Raw genomic sequence first — 19,514 nt, forward strand, 5'->3', positions numbered from 1 at the left:
CTGATTTGAGTATTTTGTTCCTGTTCTTATATTCTTCATCAAAAAAACTTTGAGGATGGGGCTGGTATAGTGCTTACTTAGCATATGCAAGGCAATGGGTTTTATTCTCAGGACTACGATAAATAAATAAATAAGAATAAAAATGTAACTGTAGTAGTTCCTAATTTTCATATTTTAGTTAGTTCATTTGGAACTTTGATATTTATAACTTCTTAATCCTAGTATAGTGTTACTGCTGTGAAGTTGAAAGCATACACATAGAGTAGCAATATGAATATTTATTTTGCAATTAAAGGATTTTTTAAAATTTTGATTCATTATATATAACAGTGGAATGCATTATAATTCATATTACACATAGAGCACAATTTTTCATATCTCTGGTTGTATTCACACCATTCGTGTCTTCATACATACATGTACTTAGGGTAATGATGTCCATCTCATTCCACAGTCTTTCCTACCAACATTCCCCCTTCCTTCCCCTCCCACACCTTTGCCCTATCTAGAGTTCATCTCATCCTCCCATGCCCTTCCCCCCATTATGAATCAGCATCCTTAAATCAGGGAAAACATTCAGCATTTGTTTTTTTGGGAGGATTAACTAACTTCACTTAGCATTATGTTCTTCAACTCTATCCATTTACCTGCAAAGGGATTTTCTTTTCTTTTTTTTTTTTAGGCTTTAGCTAGTTAGGTGAATGGGGACATTTTTTAAAAAGCTGATCAAAGCAATTTTTGTTGCTGATTTCATCATGCTTGTTTTTTTTCACCTTTTCACTGCAAATTTATATATAACTGAAACCTTCAAAAGAAATTCATAATTCATGAACCATATACAGAATGCTACAGGAAATTCATTTTCTAAACATTCTTTGAATCCTTGAGAGATTTTGTAGGAACATAATCTACCAGTCAAACATGATGATGAAGCCCTAAATGTGTCCCTCACATTGGAACGTGGCTGATCCCTACGGTACCTCAATGAGCATTCGTCTAAACTTTTGGCAATCCTGACCCTTCAAAAGTCTGGCACCTTTCGGGATCTCAGGCATCCTTTCATTCAGGATGAAAACCTACTATTAGAATGGGTCTGATATCAGGCAGTTATAGCTAAGGTTGAATTTAAGCCAATAATTTCCCTCTTCCTGGTATATTTACCTAGAAAGCTTCCCTCAAACAAATTTAAATCTCTCAATTTTTGTTCAAGCCATTTTACATGCTACTGAGTGAGCAGGTGAAGGATTAAGGCTGAGAAGACTTGCCAAAAGTACATCAGATAAGCGGGTAGAGACTCAGATTGTCTCAGATCCAGAGCAACTCCAAGGTCTCCAAAAATAGTATGAATTCATGGGCTTCCATGAATAAAAGACAATGGTAGAATTATTATAACAGGATTTTTCATTTCTCTATACATCTGTATAATTATAGGGGCTTATGGTACTGCCTTACGTACTGGTGAGAAGATTGGTAGGATGATGTTACCCATATTTTATGAGATTAGACATATGGAATTAGCATTTTTTAAGATTAAGAACAATAGTCAAATATCAGCAATTTGATAAGATTAAAACAGATAGAACTAAGCAAAGTCGAATAATGATACTGTGCATCTAGCTCAATTAAGTAAATCCCTGTATAAAGATTCAGTTGAAAAAATTAATAAAGAATGATCACTTTCAGTAGGGTGGAAAATGCAATTTCTTACCCATGGTAACATGAATAATCACTGTATCAGGTAAGAATTTGGAAAATGAAATCGGACACATGCTGTCAGTGTTATTTTAAAGTGACTCTTCAGACTCCTGGGGTACATAATTGTCCTAGAAGTGCTTTATCTTTTACTGACCTGTCCTGCTGCCAGTTTGATCCATCATTAATCCTTCTTCCAAGTCATAACTGGGTATTCAATTGTCTAGTGGACATTTCCAGGTGGATGGCTGATTGGAACAAAAGATATGTTATGTCTCCAAAACTTTGTCTTCCTCCCCTGAGATTAACTAAGGTAAAAAAGAAAGCATTATTCATTCATTCATTCATGAAACAAGTTTTCTCTGAATGTGTACTCCATAGTAAGCAGGGTACAATAAAGGAAACAAACAAAAAAAATAAAAGACAAAAATCTTTAACCTCTTGGAATTTACATTTTAGTAAATCTATAGATAAATAAATAATATGATAGATGACAATTAATGTTATGAAAAATAGGGTATAAAAGGAAGTGTGTATGTGTGTGTGTGTGTGTGTGTGTGTGTGTGTGTATACACCCAATCACTTGTGAATGAGAGAAAAAGGGAAAATTGGTAGGGAGGCATTATTCTAGACATTTCCTCTTTCTTCCTTCCCTCATTAGTAAATCCTCTGCCTTCTATCTATATCTTGTCTTTTCTTACCCATCTTCTTCAAACTCACAATACTACCTGAGTTCACACACTTAACAGAGCTCCATTTCTATACTGGCACATTTCTAAATCATTCTCCACACTCCTGTCAGAGCAATCTACTAAAAATAAAATCTCATAAGGTTAAGGTACTGTCAAGAGCCCTTCATGGGTGAAGACAATAATCAACAACATGCTATAGCCAAGAAATCACAGAAGCTGCTTCTAAAAAACAGCAAAAAAAATGTTTCTATATGTATAAACAATATATATTGCTGGATATCAAACATACCAGGCAAGTGCTCTGCTGCTGAGCCACATCTTTATGCCACAGGTATATATTTTTTAACTTTAAAATCTACGTGAATTTTGCATTTTTTTCCGTTTACATAAGCTTAACTTTTCATTAAAATTTAAGTTATATAATTTAAAGTTTTAACTTATTAACTTATTCATGAGCCAAATTTCTTTTTTACCACCATGTCCACTAATATCCTAATGTCCTCTGTTGAGTGGGTGCTATGTTTGGCCCTGTGGCTCAGAGGACTTGTTTCTAAAACGTACGAATTGAAGGAATTGCTTAAGATGATCCATTGGAATAAAGGAAGAAAGAGGGGGGGGGGAATATATATATATGTTTGTGCAAACTAGGAAAAAATAAAATAGATCTATGAATAAAGGTGGAAAAGAAAGGCAGACTGCCACGTGCAGCGCCTCATTTGGATGTGTCTGGAGTCTTGGAAGCTTGACTACCCTACGTTCTCCTACAAATGGACCTTGAGAGCTTGTTTGGAGGTTCTAGCAGGGGAGCGCAGCTACTCGTATACCCTTGACCGAAGACCGGTCCTCCTCTATCGGGGAAGGTCGTCCTCTTCGACCGAGCGCGCAGCTTCGGGAGGGACGCACATGGAGCGGTGAGGGAGGAAGGGGACACCCGCCTAGCCAGCCAGATCAGCCGAATCAACCCTGGCGATCAATGGGGTGACAGATGTCGCAGCCAGATCGCCCTCACATCCGAGAAAGTAGGCTGGGCTACAGGCTATATAAACCCAAAGAGATTTACGACTTTACACATAGGCTGAGTTTCCGATTTCCATTTTGCTCATAACATAACTTTATAATTAAAACAAAACTTGCTCTAATTACTAGAAAGGTAATTTAAACCTCCAAAATGCTAAAATCGAAATGAAAGTGTCTTAAATTTTGGATTTTTTCCACATTATCCAGAATCCCTTGCAGCTGGGTGGGGCATGCTAAATAATGTGTTCTTGATTGGTGAAGTCCTCCCGGAGCCTCGCCCATGTGGAGCCGCCTCCTCGTCTGGCGCTCCGCCCGCCTCGCTGCAGACAGCTGGCCGAGCGCTTTGTGCAGTTCGTGGCGCTCCGAGTGGACCCCAGGTCTGTCTTCCTCCCGCCGTCCCCGCCCGCCCTTTCCTCTCCTGTTGTTTCTCCTCCCGGCTATTCTCCGAGCCCCTTGCTGCCCCATCCATCCCTCACCCCCTCACTATTCAGCCTTTTTTTTTTTTTTTTTTTGTCTTTCTCCCTCTTGTCTTTTGCACCTCTGCCCCCATCTGGGCAGACGCGGGCCCCTAGATTGGGATTGGGTCATTCTTGGCTCTGGGTGCATTTTTATTACCCTCCTTTGCGAAGGTAGGCTCAGATCGCCCCAGGCGACCAGGCAACAGCTGCAGCCCTTGGTGGGTTGAGCTGGGAGTCTCGTTTTCCGAGAGCCAAGTGTGGCCTGGGGGGAATTTCTCAAGCCAGGGAATCATCTTCTAGCAGGGGGTGGGCACGTGCGGGGCCGGGAGGGCCACAGCAGATTCACTTCTTGCGGACAATAGCAATATTTGCCCTGTCCACCTCCCAGTTGCTGTGATAACATATGACGATGCATGTAAAACATGAAGATTCCAGTGGGCGTGCATTTCGCCCCCGCGGCCCTCTGTGACTTGCCCCTCCAAGCTGAATTTGGAAAAAATCCTAAGATTCTCAAGGTCGAAAAAACATCATAACGGTATGATGAATCTGTGACATCCTGTACTGCTAGCACAAATGTCTTTACAACAAATCGCCCCCAGGTTCCCAAGATCCAGAACAAGAAATCATAAATAGAAACAATATGAAAGCCAAAGCTGTTGTTTTTTCTTTTTTTTTTTTTCTCCATGTTTTAAAATGGTGGTATGTTTTTATTGAGTGAAGGAAAATGCAGCAATAAAAGAAACCAATTTCCTGTTCCAAAATCCTGAATATTCATGTAGCCCCTGAGCACTGGCAAAGGACACGACATTAAAAACGTGGGTTGTTGGTTCGTGTGCGAGGAGCTGCCTGCTGCATTTGTTTTTCAGAAGCCTGAAAAGCCATCATGGCAGCGAGGCCCAAGCTCCACTACCCCAACGGAAGAGGCCGCATGGAATCCGTAAGATGGGTTTTAGCAGCCGCTGGAGTCGAGGTATCTCTCTGCTGTTTCTTCACAGATTTGCCATACAACTTTGAGACTTTTGAGGAGACAATAAATTTCAGAGAACCTATTCATCCTTTACCAAAATCACAGCTGTGCTTTGGGTCAGAAGATTCCTTTCTGTCAAGGGACTTTTCTTTATAAATGGAATGTAATCTATGGATTTCTGTTTCTCCTTTGACTTTTACTTAATCGTTGGCCTCTGATCTAACACCAGTGAATAATAAGGAGAAAGGGAATTAATCAGAAAATTTCCAATTTCACCCTGAACATTTACTAATTATGCAATCTCGGGTAAATTTCCTGTTGATAGCTTCCAAATGGCAAACCTTGGCATTTTGCCAGCATACTCTTGAGCAATGGTCCACATAGCATTTCTGTTCCTTTGATTTTTTTATTATGAAAAGTTTCAGATACAAACCACATCGAGCATTGCCATAAATTCTATGCATTACCCATCTTCCAGCTCAAAAGATCATTAGCTTTATGCTAATACTGTTTGATCAAGCTCCTCCCTCCACTTGTTTTGTTGGAAGCATTTTTAAAGCAAAATTCAAACATCATATCATTTCATCTGGGAGGACTGTACTTCCACATTGCTCTTGAACGGCTTGGGAATTTAAAACTTAACAACAGTGTTATCACACCCAACATTTATCACATTTCTTGTTATCATCTAACACTCAGTCTAATTGTCTCTGATTTTTTAGTAGTTTGTTCCACTCCTGATCTAAACATGGTCAACATATTGCATTTAATTTTGTGTCTTCCAGTATTTTAAAATTCTCCAACATTTACCTCCACATTAAAAAAAAAACTATACTTAGCAATAATTCCAGATTTATAGAAAGTTGTAAAATTGTGCCATGTAACCCTAAATCCCCCCTAATGATCACATTTTACATGTCAAACTAAGAAATATGTGACTAACTACATAGCATACTTTATTTGCTTTCATGATTTTTTTTTCTACTAAGGTCCTTTTACTATTCCATGGTTCAACACTATATTTGTATGTTTCTTTACTTGCCCTCAGTCTGTGATAGTTACTCAGCCTTTCTTTATTTCACCTCCTTGAAGTATCTTTGTAGGATTCTCCATGTCTGATATTCTCCCATGATTAGATGGGTTTATGAGTTTGAGGGCAGGAAGTGCCAAACTGATGTTCTCTTCTTTTTGCATCTTATCCTGGGTTACATGATATCAACATGAATCATCACTGGAGCTGGTAACCTTGGTCGTTTGGTTAAGGTCTGTCACATTTCTCCATTGTTGTCTTATTGTTTTTCCCTGTATTCTTTGGAAGCAAATCATTAAGTCCAGCCCACAAGCAAAAGGATGGGAACTAAAGCTCCACCTCCTGGAGGAGGGAGTATTTACATTTGGAATTTTTATGTAAGGAAGATTTCTCTACACACACACACACACACACACACACACACACACATCATTTAGTTATTGCTTAGGGTTGTTCCAGCTTTGGCCATTGGTACTCTTTCCTTTTTTTTTTTTTCTTAGCCCTTCATTACTTTCTGACACTATAAGATGCTCTAATGCTCATCTTGTATTTTCGCTGCTCTATTACAATTAGGTATTTCTCCAAGGAGCCCTAGTCTCTTGTAGTAGGAAATTATATTAGAAGCCAAGATCTGGGTGCTAGTTATCTGCGTTTGTTTCTCAGTCATTTTTTTTGTGAAAAAAGAAAACCTGCCTTGTCGAATGTCACCCATTCTGGATTTGACTTGTTTACCATCTGGGAGTTATTTTGAGGTAACATGGTGAAATGAGGCTATCCTCTCTTCTCTATATTTCCTATAAGCTGCTCATTGACCCCAGAGGTGTGATTAGATCCAGGCTTCTTTTTGTCTTAGATTTTATTTGCCTCGCCAGACTACATCAGGAGAACAAGTTGGAAAGTACTTCTATTGTACCACGTCAGGGGCTGCAATGTACCACACCAGTGACGCTGAGCTTGATATTGTAGTTTACCCATCACTTTTTCAACTAGTGATTTTAGTAGCTACTAATCATTGTCATCATTGCTAGGGATTACAAAATAACAATTTTTCTATCATTTCACCTGAATTTATTAATTTATTAATGATGATTCCCTTATAATGAATAATTTTCACTCTTTATTTAATTTCCTTGAAATATGGCTCATATAGAAAGTCTTGATTAATGTTTGGTTCTATTTATCCATTTTCAGAATAAATGGTTGTTGCCCTAGCAACTTCTAAAGATAACAAATATTGATTTGGGTTTTATTTATATGTTTTTGCATGTTGTTATAACTTTCCACACAGTATTTTACAGTTTTCCAAACTGGTTGACATCATTTTTATAAACAAATCCTGTTTCTGACTTCTGTTAAGAAATTGGAAGAGGGCTGGGGGTGTGGCTCAAGCGGTAGCGCGCTCGCCTGGCATGTGTGCGGCCCAGGTTCGATCCTCAGCACCACAAACAAAGATGTTGTGTCCGCCAAATACTAAAAAATAAATATTAAAAAATTCTCTCTCTCCCCCTCTCAAAAATTTTTTTTTCAAAAAAAAAACAAAGAAATTGGAAGATCTGATGATACTGGGCCCTAATTTGTACAGAGCAGCAATTGCTGGATCTAAATAAGAACTTCCCTACCATTCCCTGTATTCTCAGCTTTTATTTTTTAATCGTGTGAAGAAAGGAAAGAAAGCAGTTGTGGTCCCAGGACCTGAACCTGGTTGACTTCCCTTGTTTGTCACTTGTCTAATTCTGGCAGGCTTTTGATTTGTTTCATAGGTTTTGAATAGATACATGTAGGTCATATACACGTATGTCATATCATCCTTTGTCAAAGTCTCTTTTTCTCTGCCTTCATTCTACCCTGCCCCTCCTACTCTCTTATGAGTCAAGAATCTTCCTTACAAAAGTTAACAAAATCTTAAAAAAGTTAACAAAAAGAACTTGGGTCATATAATCACCTACCAAAGACCAAATGGTATTGGACAGGCCGATGGGGTGGAATAATGAGCCTAGCGGGGTCTCCAGGGTGAAGAGAACTAAAACTGTCCTCCTTGCCAGGGCCAACCACATGGTGTATAGTAGCAGTTTCCAAAAGATGGTGTTAGGGGAGGTCACTCCCTATCTCTTTACCAAAAGATGATTTTAGCTAAATTTACTCTCATGAAGCCAGCAGACAAGTTTGTGTTTTCCAGTAACCCAGGACTGGGTGTTTGGTCCTCTTATGGAAAGCACACAGACCTAAGTAATGAGGTGCCTAGAAGTGGCTAGAACCTGCTGAAAATCAGCTGTCCTGATTCAGGGAATCAGCATCCTCTTCTCAGTCCACTTGGTTTGAGCCCTCGCTGGCATTGCTCTGAGCTGGTTGTTGGTCTTTGTTGTGCTTGTCTTTGATGCTTTGATGCTTTGGACTTCTTTTTTCTGAAGACCCCCTCAGAAACCCAGCAAAAACCCATATTAAGAGGAAGAGTAACACATATAAAAGAGAAGACTTAAAGGCCAGGAACTCCTGATTCAGGACTTCTAAGTAACTCACTTAGAAGAAAGAGTGTTTGGTGTGGAAGGGGACAGTTCTCTATAGAATCCTACATGGGGAACTGTATCCTGGACTAGGGAGAAAAGGCAAGTGACTGGGTGGATAGAAGTTGAGCTACTGTCTCTATCCCTGCAGCCATAGACTGTTACTTAGGATTTTTCCTTCCTTCTATCTCCCTGTCCCCATGCCAGTGCCAATTTCTCTTATTTACCAATGGTTTATAAAGCTAGATACAAAGCAATCTTAGTGAGAGAGAGCATTTATTTAGCACACGTGTTCTCAGAAGTAAAATACCAGAATCATTCTTGTTTTTTTAAAAAATTCTGTAATTCTGGGCCCTCCCAAGTACTGCATATGAGTCTCCCAAGCATATGTCTGTCTCCTGCTTTCCCATATGTTTTAAGTGATCATGGCCATAAAGCTTGAGAAACAGTAGCATGGAGAGAAAGTTACTTGCACCACCTCTGACCTTCCAGGAGTTAGAACAAATGTCCTAATCATTGTTGCCTTGAGGCTGCTGTCCCCGTGGGCCTCAGATGGGGATCCTCTGGGGAGTTAGGACTCCTCTCCTTGTATTTTGAAGACCCTGATGAGTAGCAGAAGCCACATCTACACCCCGTCACTCTGGTTCATCCATCCACATCAGCCAGCTCAGATGGATGAGCAGAGGCCTGCGGGCACTGCTACCCTGTTTAGCAGCTCTACCTTCCTTAGAATGACCTGGGTGTGTAGTGCAGGGTCCTAGCTGCTGGGGACTCCTCCTGGGATTCTTGACCCAAAGAGCATTGGTATGGAGCATTTAGAATGTGTTTCATGCTGTTGCCAGAAGAGGGCCTTGTTTTCATTCCTTTTTCTCACCTCAACTTTTAAATTTGAAAACTCAAACCTACAGAAAAGATGCGATAGCATGTCTTTCAACTCAACTCACCAGTTGTTCACATTTTGCTACGTTTACATTTTCCCTTCCTCTCTGTATATTTTTGGATCATTTGAAAGAAGAAAGAATAAATAATTATTTTGATAAAGAACAATTAAGAAAATTAGCACTAAGACCCTAACATCTAATATGTAGTCCATATTCAGATTTTTCATATTGTCCAGTGTCTCTGTTACATGTTACTTAGCAATTATAACAATTACCCCCTCATCTAATCTAGAGTTAGGCATTTGGTGTTTTGTCTCCTCATTTTATTGAGAATAATACCTACTTCTTTCTTCTTTTCCTTTTTTTTCCCCATGCTGTTCTTAGAGTTCAGGTCATTATGTCACTGAATGTGCCACATCCTGGATATGCTTGATTTCTACCTTGAGATTAAATTCAGGTTAAATGTTTTTGGAGATGTTTTTACAGGTGATACTCTGCCTTTCTTCATTGGTCACAACAGAAAGCACAGGATGTCTGAGTCTCCCCTTTCCTGAACCCAGTTTGATCATTAGATAGACGGTGAGATCTCCAGACCCTTCTATTGTAAGGACACATTTTCCTTTTATCACAGTTAAGTAACTTTGGAATGACACTTGGAGAGTGAGTGAATGTTCTCTATCCCAGTGATTTTAGTGGCCATTATGATCCTTTTCAGAATTAGTTATTACACTAGAGGATGCAAAGTGAGAATTTTCTAATTTTATCATTCATTAGCATTAAAGCTTCATCAGTTAGCATTACTTCTTTTTCAAAACAGAGCTTTTGCCCCCTCCCACCATTTTTTTAGTATCATCATTTATAGGCATAGAGATTTTGTTGTGTGTTATAATCCACACCTGACATCATTCTTTTTGATGCTTGATTTGTCTCACGTTTGGTTAGGGAATCCATCTAAAATAGTGTCCTCCATGCCTTTTCCTGTGCCATGTATCATTCATCTGTGAGCACTTCCTTACTCTGACATAAAAGTATAAACCTTTTCTTGTAAGAGCCCTGGATCATTTTGGTGGGCAGTGATATTTAGGAACCAAGATATGGATGCAAAGTATGCACTTGGTCTCTGCTTCTTGAAGCGATTTAAATTGATGTTTTCACTCCTGTACCTCTAATAATATTTACCTTCTGTGGCGGGGGTATCTTTTTTTTTTTTTTTAATTTAGTTTGATGAAGAATTTCTGGAAACGAAAGAACAGTTGCACAAGTTGCAGGATGGTGAGTATGAACATGAAACTATTGTCTACAGTACTGCTGAGTTGTTTTTTTTTTTTTTAATTGTTGGTCGTTCAAAACATTACACAGTTCTTAATACATCATCTTTCACAGTTTGATTCAAGTGGATTATGATCTCCCAACTTTACCCCGTATACAGATTGCTGTATCACATCAGTTACCCTTCCATTGATTGACATATTGCTTTTCTAGTGTCTGATGTATTCTGCTGTCAGTCCTATTCTCTGCTATCCCCCCTCTCCTCCCCTCCCCTCCCCTTTTCTCTCTCTACCCCTTCTACTGTAAATCATTTCTTCCATTTGTATTATCTTGTCTTACCCCTCCTCTGCTGAGTTTTTTTGTTTCGTTTTTTGGCACCAGGGATTGGATTCAAGGGCACTCAACCACTGAGCCACATCCCCAGTCCTATTTTGTATTTTATTTAGAGACAGGGTCTCACTGAGGTGTTTAGCACCTCACTTTGCTGAGGCTGGCTTTGAACTTGTGATCCTCCCATCTCTGTCTCCTGAGCTGTTGGAACTATAGACATAGGCCATCGCATCTGGTTGTATTGCTGTTTTTAAAGAACATATTTATGTGGAAGGGTAAAGATGCAGAAAACATTAAGAACAGTATCCTAAACCCAGAAAACTAAAAGAGAATATACAGCTGAAATTACCAGGAAGTCACTTCTTTTTTTGGTGGGGGTGGGGGGTGGGGGTGGGGGTTGGTAATTCAGAGGCACTTGGCCACTGAGCCACATCCTCAGCCCTATTTTGTATTTTATTTAGAGACAGGGGTCTCACTGAGTTGCTTAGCACCTCACTTTTGCTGAGGCTGGCTTTGAACTTATGATCCTCCTGCCTCAGCCTCCCAAGGTGCTGGGTTTACAGGCGTGTGCCACTGCACCCAGCAGGAAGTCACTTTTTGCTCAGGAGTTCTAATAAAAGCTCACTGAAAGGCAGGAACAGTTCCTTCCCCATCCAAGTGAACAACCCTTCTCCATCCCTGTCTCCTCCCCTGGCCCCTTTCAATCTTTCAACCTTTCTTCCCTTTTCCTTCTTCCTTTTGCTCTTTCCCTCCTTCTCATCCTTCTCCATCTTCTCTACCTAGTTACCAAATGGAAGTGAAATCCATAAAAGGCTTCTCTTTAGCTCCTTGGCCAGCCCTGCTCCCTCTGTGCCCATCCTCTGCATGGGAACCATCAGCATGCCCTTAAGGAATCCTACTAACTCTCTGAGCAATTTCCCACCAGCTATCAGGTCCCAGGCCCAAGTCAAGGCTCCCTTTAGGGCCAGGTCTACAGGGCTGTAATGCCAGCTTTTGTGTTTGACACTGGTCTGAAGTTAGTGCCCCAGCCCAAGGACTGAATCTTTTCTCTGCATCTCTTCCCAAGGTTGGGTATGTGGAATGTGTTTGATATAGGTTTGTTGGAGAAGGTTCTGGGTTCAGTGATAGCAAACTTGGTAGTAAGTGGCCCGCGACTGTAGAAGAGGAGAAGCCGGCAGGAATATCTGAGAATCCGCAGTGCCTTAGGTTTCAGGATCAGATTCTCTCAGTGCTGTTCAGTGCACTCTGAAGTGACAGAAAGGTCCTGTTCTACACTGTCCAATGCAGCCACCCCCAGCCATCTCTGACCACTGAATACTTGAAATGTGTCTAATGTGACTGAGGAACTGTATTGTAATTTTTAGTATTTTAATTATTCTAATATAGGTATAAATATTGACTGGTGCAGCTCTGAACACATTATCTCCAGTATGTGGCCTCCCCAATCCCTTGTCTCAGTGGTAGGTATTTTTGATGGGGAAATAAGAAGGGAAGATTCACAACAGTGTTAGTTTTCAGGCTTCTTTCATGGTTAAAATCTGCTCCCCTGGATGAAGTTGGAAGTTGAAGTTAACTTTCATCCAAGAGCTTTCTGGTATTTCCTAAGACCGTGACTCCATTCAATAGAGCCCTTTTTTAGGGATTGGAGAATGGGAAGAAGAGGTCAGTTCTAACTCTGGGTTTCTGTTTTCAGGTAACCACTTGCTGTTCCAACAAGTGCCCATGGTTGAAATTGATGGAATGAAGTTGGTCCAGACCCGATGCATTCTCCACTACATAGCAGAAAAGCACCATCTATTTGGCAAGGACCTCAAGGAAAGAACCCTGTACGGTGGCTCCTCTGACACCCTCTCTAGTGCCTTAGCTGATTAGCAATCCTCTGTAGCACACCCCATTCCTTTATGTCCTGAATCATTAGTGTGAACAGGAAACATACCTCAGAAAGGCCATGAAGACTGTTTGGAAATTCAGTATAGAAAATCTGAGTAAAATGAGTTTGGGCCATAATTCCTGAAGACACAGTCCTAAACATCAAAATCCCAAAAGGTCTAAAATTTCTAAGGTCTAAAATCCCCAAAGAAAAAAATCCTAAAAATATATTATTCTGTCTAGACAAACTAATTCTTAAAAATTCTTTTAGAAGACATTTATTTACATTTTTAAAGGGGTTTTTATTTGAGAAACATAAAAACATGGCAGAACTACCATAGCCTACTTTGCATAATTAAAAAAAAAATCTGTTACCAGATATTTTTGCAAACATAAACATTCAGGTAAACTAACAACAGTCACATGGATATAATATTTATGAGAAAAAAAACAGTATTCATTAAAAAAATAGGCCAAAAAACAAAGCATAGAAATTCATGTCACTGTGGTTGGTAGTTGTGTGTATCTAGCTTCTCAACTGCAGTCATCTGGAATATTGTGAGAGACAAGCTAAGACCTTTGGCAAACTGGTCACAAGCTACAGTGAGGCCCCACAGAGTCAGTCATTCAGAGAGCTGAGATGCTGAGAAATTTTATCTTTCACAAATGTAGAAGTACAAAAAGGCCATCTCTTCATTTACTGGGGAAACTTCCAACATTTTTATGTACATGCACAATGCTTAGACACAAAACCAACCTTGGGATAATGCACCTTTAGGGAGTCAAAGTTGCAAAACATACATAAAATGAATTAGAATTCTCTAAAATTCTTCACATAATGTATACCTCCAATATTGGAAGTGATGCAAAAATGAAATACATGGAGAGTGAATTATAAAAAGTAGTGCTGGCAACTTAAAATAGTGTGTGGGGAGGGTGTCTGTAAAAAGATGGCCTGTCCAAAAAAAAAATTACTAAAAAGAAAATTTGACTTCCAGGATTTAATATTTAGAATTTTAATCTTTCAAGATTGTGTCTTTTGGATCTATAATCAGATTCAAGTTAAATGATAGAAAGAAATTGAATTCTGATATATCTATTTAAGATGTCATAATTTCATAATGTCATAAATATTTTAGCATCTTTAAATACTTCAATACTACTTTTTAACTTCTTTGAGTATTAGGATTGAGAAACAGACATTCAAGGTCTGGGATAGCATGCATTGATTATAGTTTGAACTGAGTCTGGTTCTTGCACTTCCTGGATACATGATCCTGGGCAAAGGGTTAGGCCTCAGTTTTCCATACATCTGGTGTAATAATAGCACATCTACGTGGTGTCATGGGATTCAGTGAGATAATGGATGCAGAATGTTTAGCACCACGACTGGTGTGCTCCAAGCATTCTGTAAATGATATTCATTATTTTTATAAATGTAAAATTCACACCAGGAGCACTTGGTGTGAATGCTGGGGTGAGGGTGGAGGAGTAGGAGCTGGGGAGAGAGGGCAGCTGTGACTGTCACAGTTCTGATTTGTGAAGGATGTTTTTGAACCGTAACTAGAATGGACTCTCTACCTTTGCTTTTCAGACAGTTTTAGGCAAATGTTCCTTGGTACTTAGGTTAGCATAGCCTGAAGAAAAAGCACTCTGTTTTCTTAGATGTGAAAACCGTTAACTTCAAGGGGGAGAACTGAGACACCTGCTTTTCTGTTTGAAGCATTGACATGTATGTGGAGGGGACACTGGATCTGCTGGAACTGCTCATCATGCATCCTTTCTTAAAACCGGAAGATCAACAAAAGGAAGTGGTTAACATGGCCCAGAAGGCTATAATTAGATACTTTCCTGTGTTTGAAAAGGTAAGTGGCAGAGAAGCCTATGAGCCCGCATAATCCCATGGGGCATCACAGATGACCTTTTCTGTTCAGGGCAGTGTAAAGCTGAGCCCAGTTGAGCTTTTCTAACCTAAGAATTAACAGACTCCTAAGAACTAGCTAACTGGCCATCAATACAGAGCTGAAGCCTTGGAGCCCCTCAGACTCTCTGAGGGCTACATTATTAAGAAATCTAGCAAAAGTTTGTGCATTCTTATTCGTACTTCACCCAGCACTTACTTTGTATAAGAGAGAAAAGCAGGAACTACCTCATTCATTCAGTCAGCAAACACTCATTAGACAGCTCTCATGATCAGACATCTCCTTGATAGTTTGATGTGAAGAAACCCATTTCCGTTTTCTCTTCCCTTTGCTCTTACCGTTTTTTGTTTTGCAATTTTCTCCGGGTATTACCATACTTATTTCCCTGAGCTTTAAATTATTTTTCCCCCTGAATTAGAAGGAATTTTTAAAAATGTTTTTATTAAAAATAAAACAAGAGGATATAAAATTATGGAAAGACCTATTTGGCCAACTCCCTCTGACCATCTTCATGGTATTGGAGTAAAGAAAAAAAAGTGGCATTGGGCTGGGGTGGAGGGGTGTTCTGTAGTCTATTTTCATGGTATTTTTCCCATAAGCCCTTCATGAAGTAGGAGAGTCACTGGTGAGTCTAGTGGCACAGTGGCCCATGGGAGGGCTCCTTGTAACATGAAGTTATGAAGTAAAAATTGTTATCCTTCTTGCACATAATGAAATGGAATCAGCAATCCATCAACTTGTCCAAGGTACGTGGTTAGAAAATGGACAGCCAGGACTGAGACGCTGGCCTCTGCGTACACATTCTGGATTCACTGTGCTTTATCACTCTGGCTCTAGTAGCTGTGTTTGATTCAGAATCAATTTCAGGGCCCCTATCAGACACCCCACACATGTATGTGCACACACAGGTATTCTAGTGCACATAAAAGTTCACTGAGAAAGGAAGAACACGTTGTTGCCACTGTTCTTTGCCTCTCCCTGATCAGAATTTGTTCTTACAAATCCCCATACCTAGGTGTTACCCTCAAAATGGAGTCAGGATGAACTTAAACATTTACTCTCTGTTTGGGAAGTTGTTCTTACAAATTTGTTCTTACAAATTTGTAAGAACAACTTACAAATTTGTAACAACAACAAATAAAAGGATAACAACTTACAAATTTGTAAGAACAACAAATAAAAGGATAAAAGGGCAAGGCCACAATTTCAACCCCTTCTTACAAATTTGTTCTTACAACTTACAGAATTTGTTCTTACAAATCCCCATACCTAGGTGTTACCCTCAAAATGGAGTCAGGATGAACTTAAGCATTTACTCTCTGTTTGGGAAGTTGTGAGGTTTATTTTCATGGTCAGGTTTGGTTTACTACTACAAGTCCCAAGGGTCACAGAACTGGGAAGAGAATGGACCCCTTGGAGACAATGTATCATTTAGGCTCCTGATATCACTCCACCCCTCCCTGACCTGCAGGGACTCATGGGCAGCTGTTTGCTATAGGTGCATTTCTGGAACGGCTTTATTCTTTTCTGAATGCAAAGTTCAGAAACTGAGGTTTTCTTTTCCCCTTTTAGTGTCTCATTCTGATCTACAGCAGATATTTAAGGCTGCTTTAATTTCCATACCTGTTTGTGCTTTCTCTTCCTCTCCTGCTTAGATACTAGATACTACTTCTTCATTGCCATTGTTATAAAAGGATAAAAGGGCAAGGCCACAATTTCAACCCCTTCTTAGATACTACACTGATAAAATAGCTTCTTCAGTTTTTTCACATGAAATATCATAACCAATGTAAACCATTTATATCCTGCAGGTTTTAAGGAATCATGGACAAAACTTTCTTGTTGGTAATCAGCTAAGCCTTGCTGATGTGATTCTACTCCAGACCATTTTGGCTCTTGAAGAGAAAATTCCTAATATCCTGTCTGCATTTCCTTTCCTCCAGGTAAATAGAATGGTGTATTATAAAACTGGCCCAGAATTCTGGGCCTGTCTTCAGTTTCTGGTGAGAGAGAGAGAGAGAGAGAGAGAGAGAGAGAGTGTGTGTGTGTGTGTGTGTGTGTGTGTGTGTGTGTGTGTGTGTGCGCGCGCTCAAGTGAGAGATAGAAAGAGATTAAGTTTTAGATTCTATTTAGTAGCCTGGTGTGGTGGTACACACCTGTCACCTGTAATCCCAGTAGCTCGAGAGGCTGAAGCAGGGGGATTACAAGTTCAAAGCCAGTCTCAGCAACTTAATGAGGCCCTAAGCAACTTAGTGAAACCCTGTCTCTCTCTAAATAAAATATTTTTAAAAAGAGCTGAGGATGTGGCTCAATGGTTCCGTGGGTTAAATTCTTGATACCAAAAGAAAAAGATTATATTTAGTAAAATGAAATTAAGTTATAGACTTGAAATTGTTTTTCTGTTTCTCAAATCCTTACAGGTGAAAGATAATTGACATGAAAGAAGTTTTTATTTTCGATTTACATAACTAATAGGCAGTGAAATACTATACTTTGAATATACATGAAAGATCTAAAGAGTCTAGGGTAAATGATAAACATCTAGCTTTTTGGTTAAACTGTGGCACCAGGACCTTGATATTTTATATCCATGAAGCTGACAACTTCCTTTTAAAACCCAAGGCGAGTATATGGAACCACAACTTTAATCTCTGAGCAGACTAAGTGTCAACATTAAAGGACTTCAGAATCTGATAGCAGATCTGGATTGGATTAAACAGTATTCCTGTATTGACTGAAGGGAAGGTAAAAGTCATACAAGTTTTATTTACATAAATAGGAACTTCAAGTAAGTCTTGAAATGACAAATCATTTGGACTAAGCCTTCAAATATTGATATAATATTCAAAATTAGATAATACAAATAGATCTTAAGTAAATAATAAAAAGAAGATTGTCATATTTGTGTATTAATTGATATTAGTGTTTTTGTTAATAGTGAATGTATTTGTTTTTCATGTGTATACTTAATTAAGCTGTGTCTTACACATAATAGGCATTTAATAGTAGCTTAAAAATAAATGGCCTTATTTTAAAATAAATCTTATTTTAAGTAAGATGATTTAATAAGATAATTTTTAAAGATTTGTTTTAAACATTAAAAATATTTTTAATAAATAATTTAAAAAGATTTAAAAAACATATATGAGTGTACATAGCTTCATATATATATAGTTCAAAATTTTCATTAGACAAATGAACTTCTCAGTTACTGAAAATTTTAAGATTTGACTCTGAGTGAAAAAACACATTTTTTTTTTCTTTCTTTACAGTTTATATAAATATCTGGTGTCTGAGTGCCCGGCTCTGAAGCATGCCGCTGGCCATCTCCCACACATAGCCAAAATGAGAACTCATTTGCTAATAGGAGTAAAAAGAACAAGGAAGCAGAATCAAAATAGAAATTGTACCATCTGATGACTTTTGAAGCACTCTTATGTAAATGGATCATACATGTCCTCTGAGCACATCAATGCCCTTAAAGCATTTCCTGTGTCCTTTTTTTTTTTCTTTTTCCCTCTTTAAGCCAAGTATTACAATCGTTCTCTAAGTATGGTTTTTTTTTTTTGTTTTTTTTGTTTTTTTTAATTTTGTTGTCTCTGAAGAGAATTCACATCCTTGTGTGAAGCATGAGTTTTGCATAAACCCTGGTCTTACCATTGGAGACAAGGATTGCAAATAATCATTACACAAGATCAGCCTTAGAGAGATGTTGGATTGCAGTTCTGGTAGGGTCCCTTCAACAGATAGTGGTGGAACAAATTTTAATGAGACATTTAATACAACCATATTTTCGTAGTTACTAATTCTTTTGCTCTTAACTTTGAACTTGTATGCTTTCCTTTTTTTAGGAATACACAGTGAAATTAAGTAATTTCCCTACAATTAAGAGATTCCTTGAGCCTGGAAGCAAGAAGAAGCCCCCTCCTGATGAAATCTACGTGAGAACCGTCTACAACATCTTTATGCCATAATGTGACCATCTCTAAACCGGAGCCTGTCCCCAGAGATGGCTGTGTCTGCAGTGCTATCTTAATTGCTCTCAGCTCTGTTGTAGTGCTGTGTGTTGCGTTGGGTCTTTCATGTTGAGGAGATCTTCTCTTTGAAACATGTCAACCTTTTTTTTTAGTCCAGTGAATAATTGTTATGAGACACTTTTTGGAAAACCTTTTTTGGGAAATCTGACATTTGACTTAGATCTGGTGAAGTTACTCATGTCCTGTTTTATTCCATCCTGATAATTGGCAGGATCTCATGTTCTCCTCTGAGTTCCTTTCTCTCTCTTTATATCTAAACCCCTTCTCCAGTCTCATCCCTATTTTTAATGTCTATTACAACTCAACTTCTAGTGAGTGAGTCTGCTCTGAGCTAAAGTCAAATGGTAGTAATGAATGCAGTTGATATTAGCCAAAATAAAGAATTTACCAATTATTGTCCTATTGCTAGAATCTTTTCATTAATTATTATGGAATCTAGATAATATTCACATGGCTTAAAAATCAAGCGAGCCTTGAAAGTCTTCTTTCTAACTCTGCCTTCTAGAAACTGAGTTCCTCTAACAAGCATACAGTTACTCCAGTTATTTTTGACACATGTATAAGAAAATGCAAATATATTTTATCATCTCACTACCCAAATGTTATTCCTAGGCTTCTAATATTTTTTGCATTTCAGAACTAAGTACAGTCTATTAATACTGCCTTTAAACGTGTGTTGCCTCTCAAATCCTAATTGAATACCTATGGTAATCGAGGCAGAATGTCAGGAGGCAGAATCATAGAATGGAGCCTCTGCTCTAGAAAAATTTACCACAGGGTGGAGGAGATACGCATATAGACAACAGAAAGGAATTTTGGAAAAGGAAGAAATGCCACTTTTCAAATATC

At 38.8% G+C, this 19,514-nt stretch overlaps 1 protein-coding gene across 1 annotated transcript; it reads left to right on the forward strand.

The window, feature by feature from the left end:
• Positions 1–3,626: 3,626 nt before the first annotated feature.
• On the forward strand, positions 3,627–19,067 carry Gsta4 (glutathione S-transferase alpha 4). The gene is made up of 7 exons (XM_005318559.5): positions 3,627–3,778; positions 4,726–4,829; positions 10,459–10,510; positions 12,531–12,663; positions 14,430–14,571; positions 16,440–16,571; positions 18,480–19,067. The coding sequence occupies exons 2-7, from the start codon at positions 4,743–4,745 to the stop codon at positions 18,600–18,602; spliced, it is 669 nt and encodes a 222-aa protein (XP_005318616.1). The 5' UTR covers positions 3,627–3,778; positions 4,726–4,742; the 3' UTR covers positions 18,603–19,067.
• Positions 19,068–19,514: the final 447 nt, after the last annotated feature.

The sequence above is a fragment of the Ictidomys tridecemlineatus genome, chromosome 8, assembly GCF_052094955.1.
Source record: "Ictidomys tridecemlineatus isolate mIctTri1 chromosome 8, mIctTri1.hap1, whole genome shotgun sequence".
Taxonomy (NCBI): domain Eukaryota; kingdom Metazoa; phylum Chordata; class Mammalia; order Rodentia; family Sciuridae; genus Ictidomys; species Ictidomys tridecemlineatus.

What these genes read in the sequence shown, in the direction of transcription:
- Gsta4 (XM_005318559.5), top strand. Translation starts at nt 4,743, where the DNA reads ATGGCAGCGAGGCCCAAGCTCCACTACCCCAACGGAAGAGGCCGCATG. An exon ending in ACTTTCCTGTGTTTGAAAAG is followed by an intron (nt 14,572 to 16,439) that starts GTAAGTGGCAGA and finishes TATATCCTGCAG; the next exon opens with GTTTTAAGGAATCATGGACA. An exon ending in CTGCATTTCCTTTCCTCCAG is followed by an intron (nt 16,572 to 18,479) that starts GTAAATAGAATG and finishes TCCTTTTTTTAG; the next exon opens with GAATACACAGTGAAATTAAG.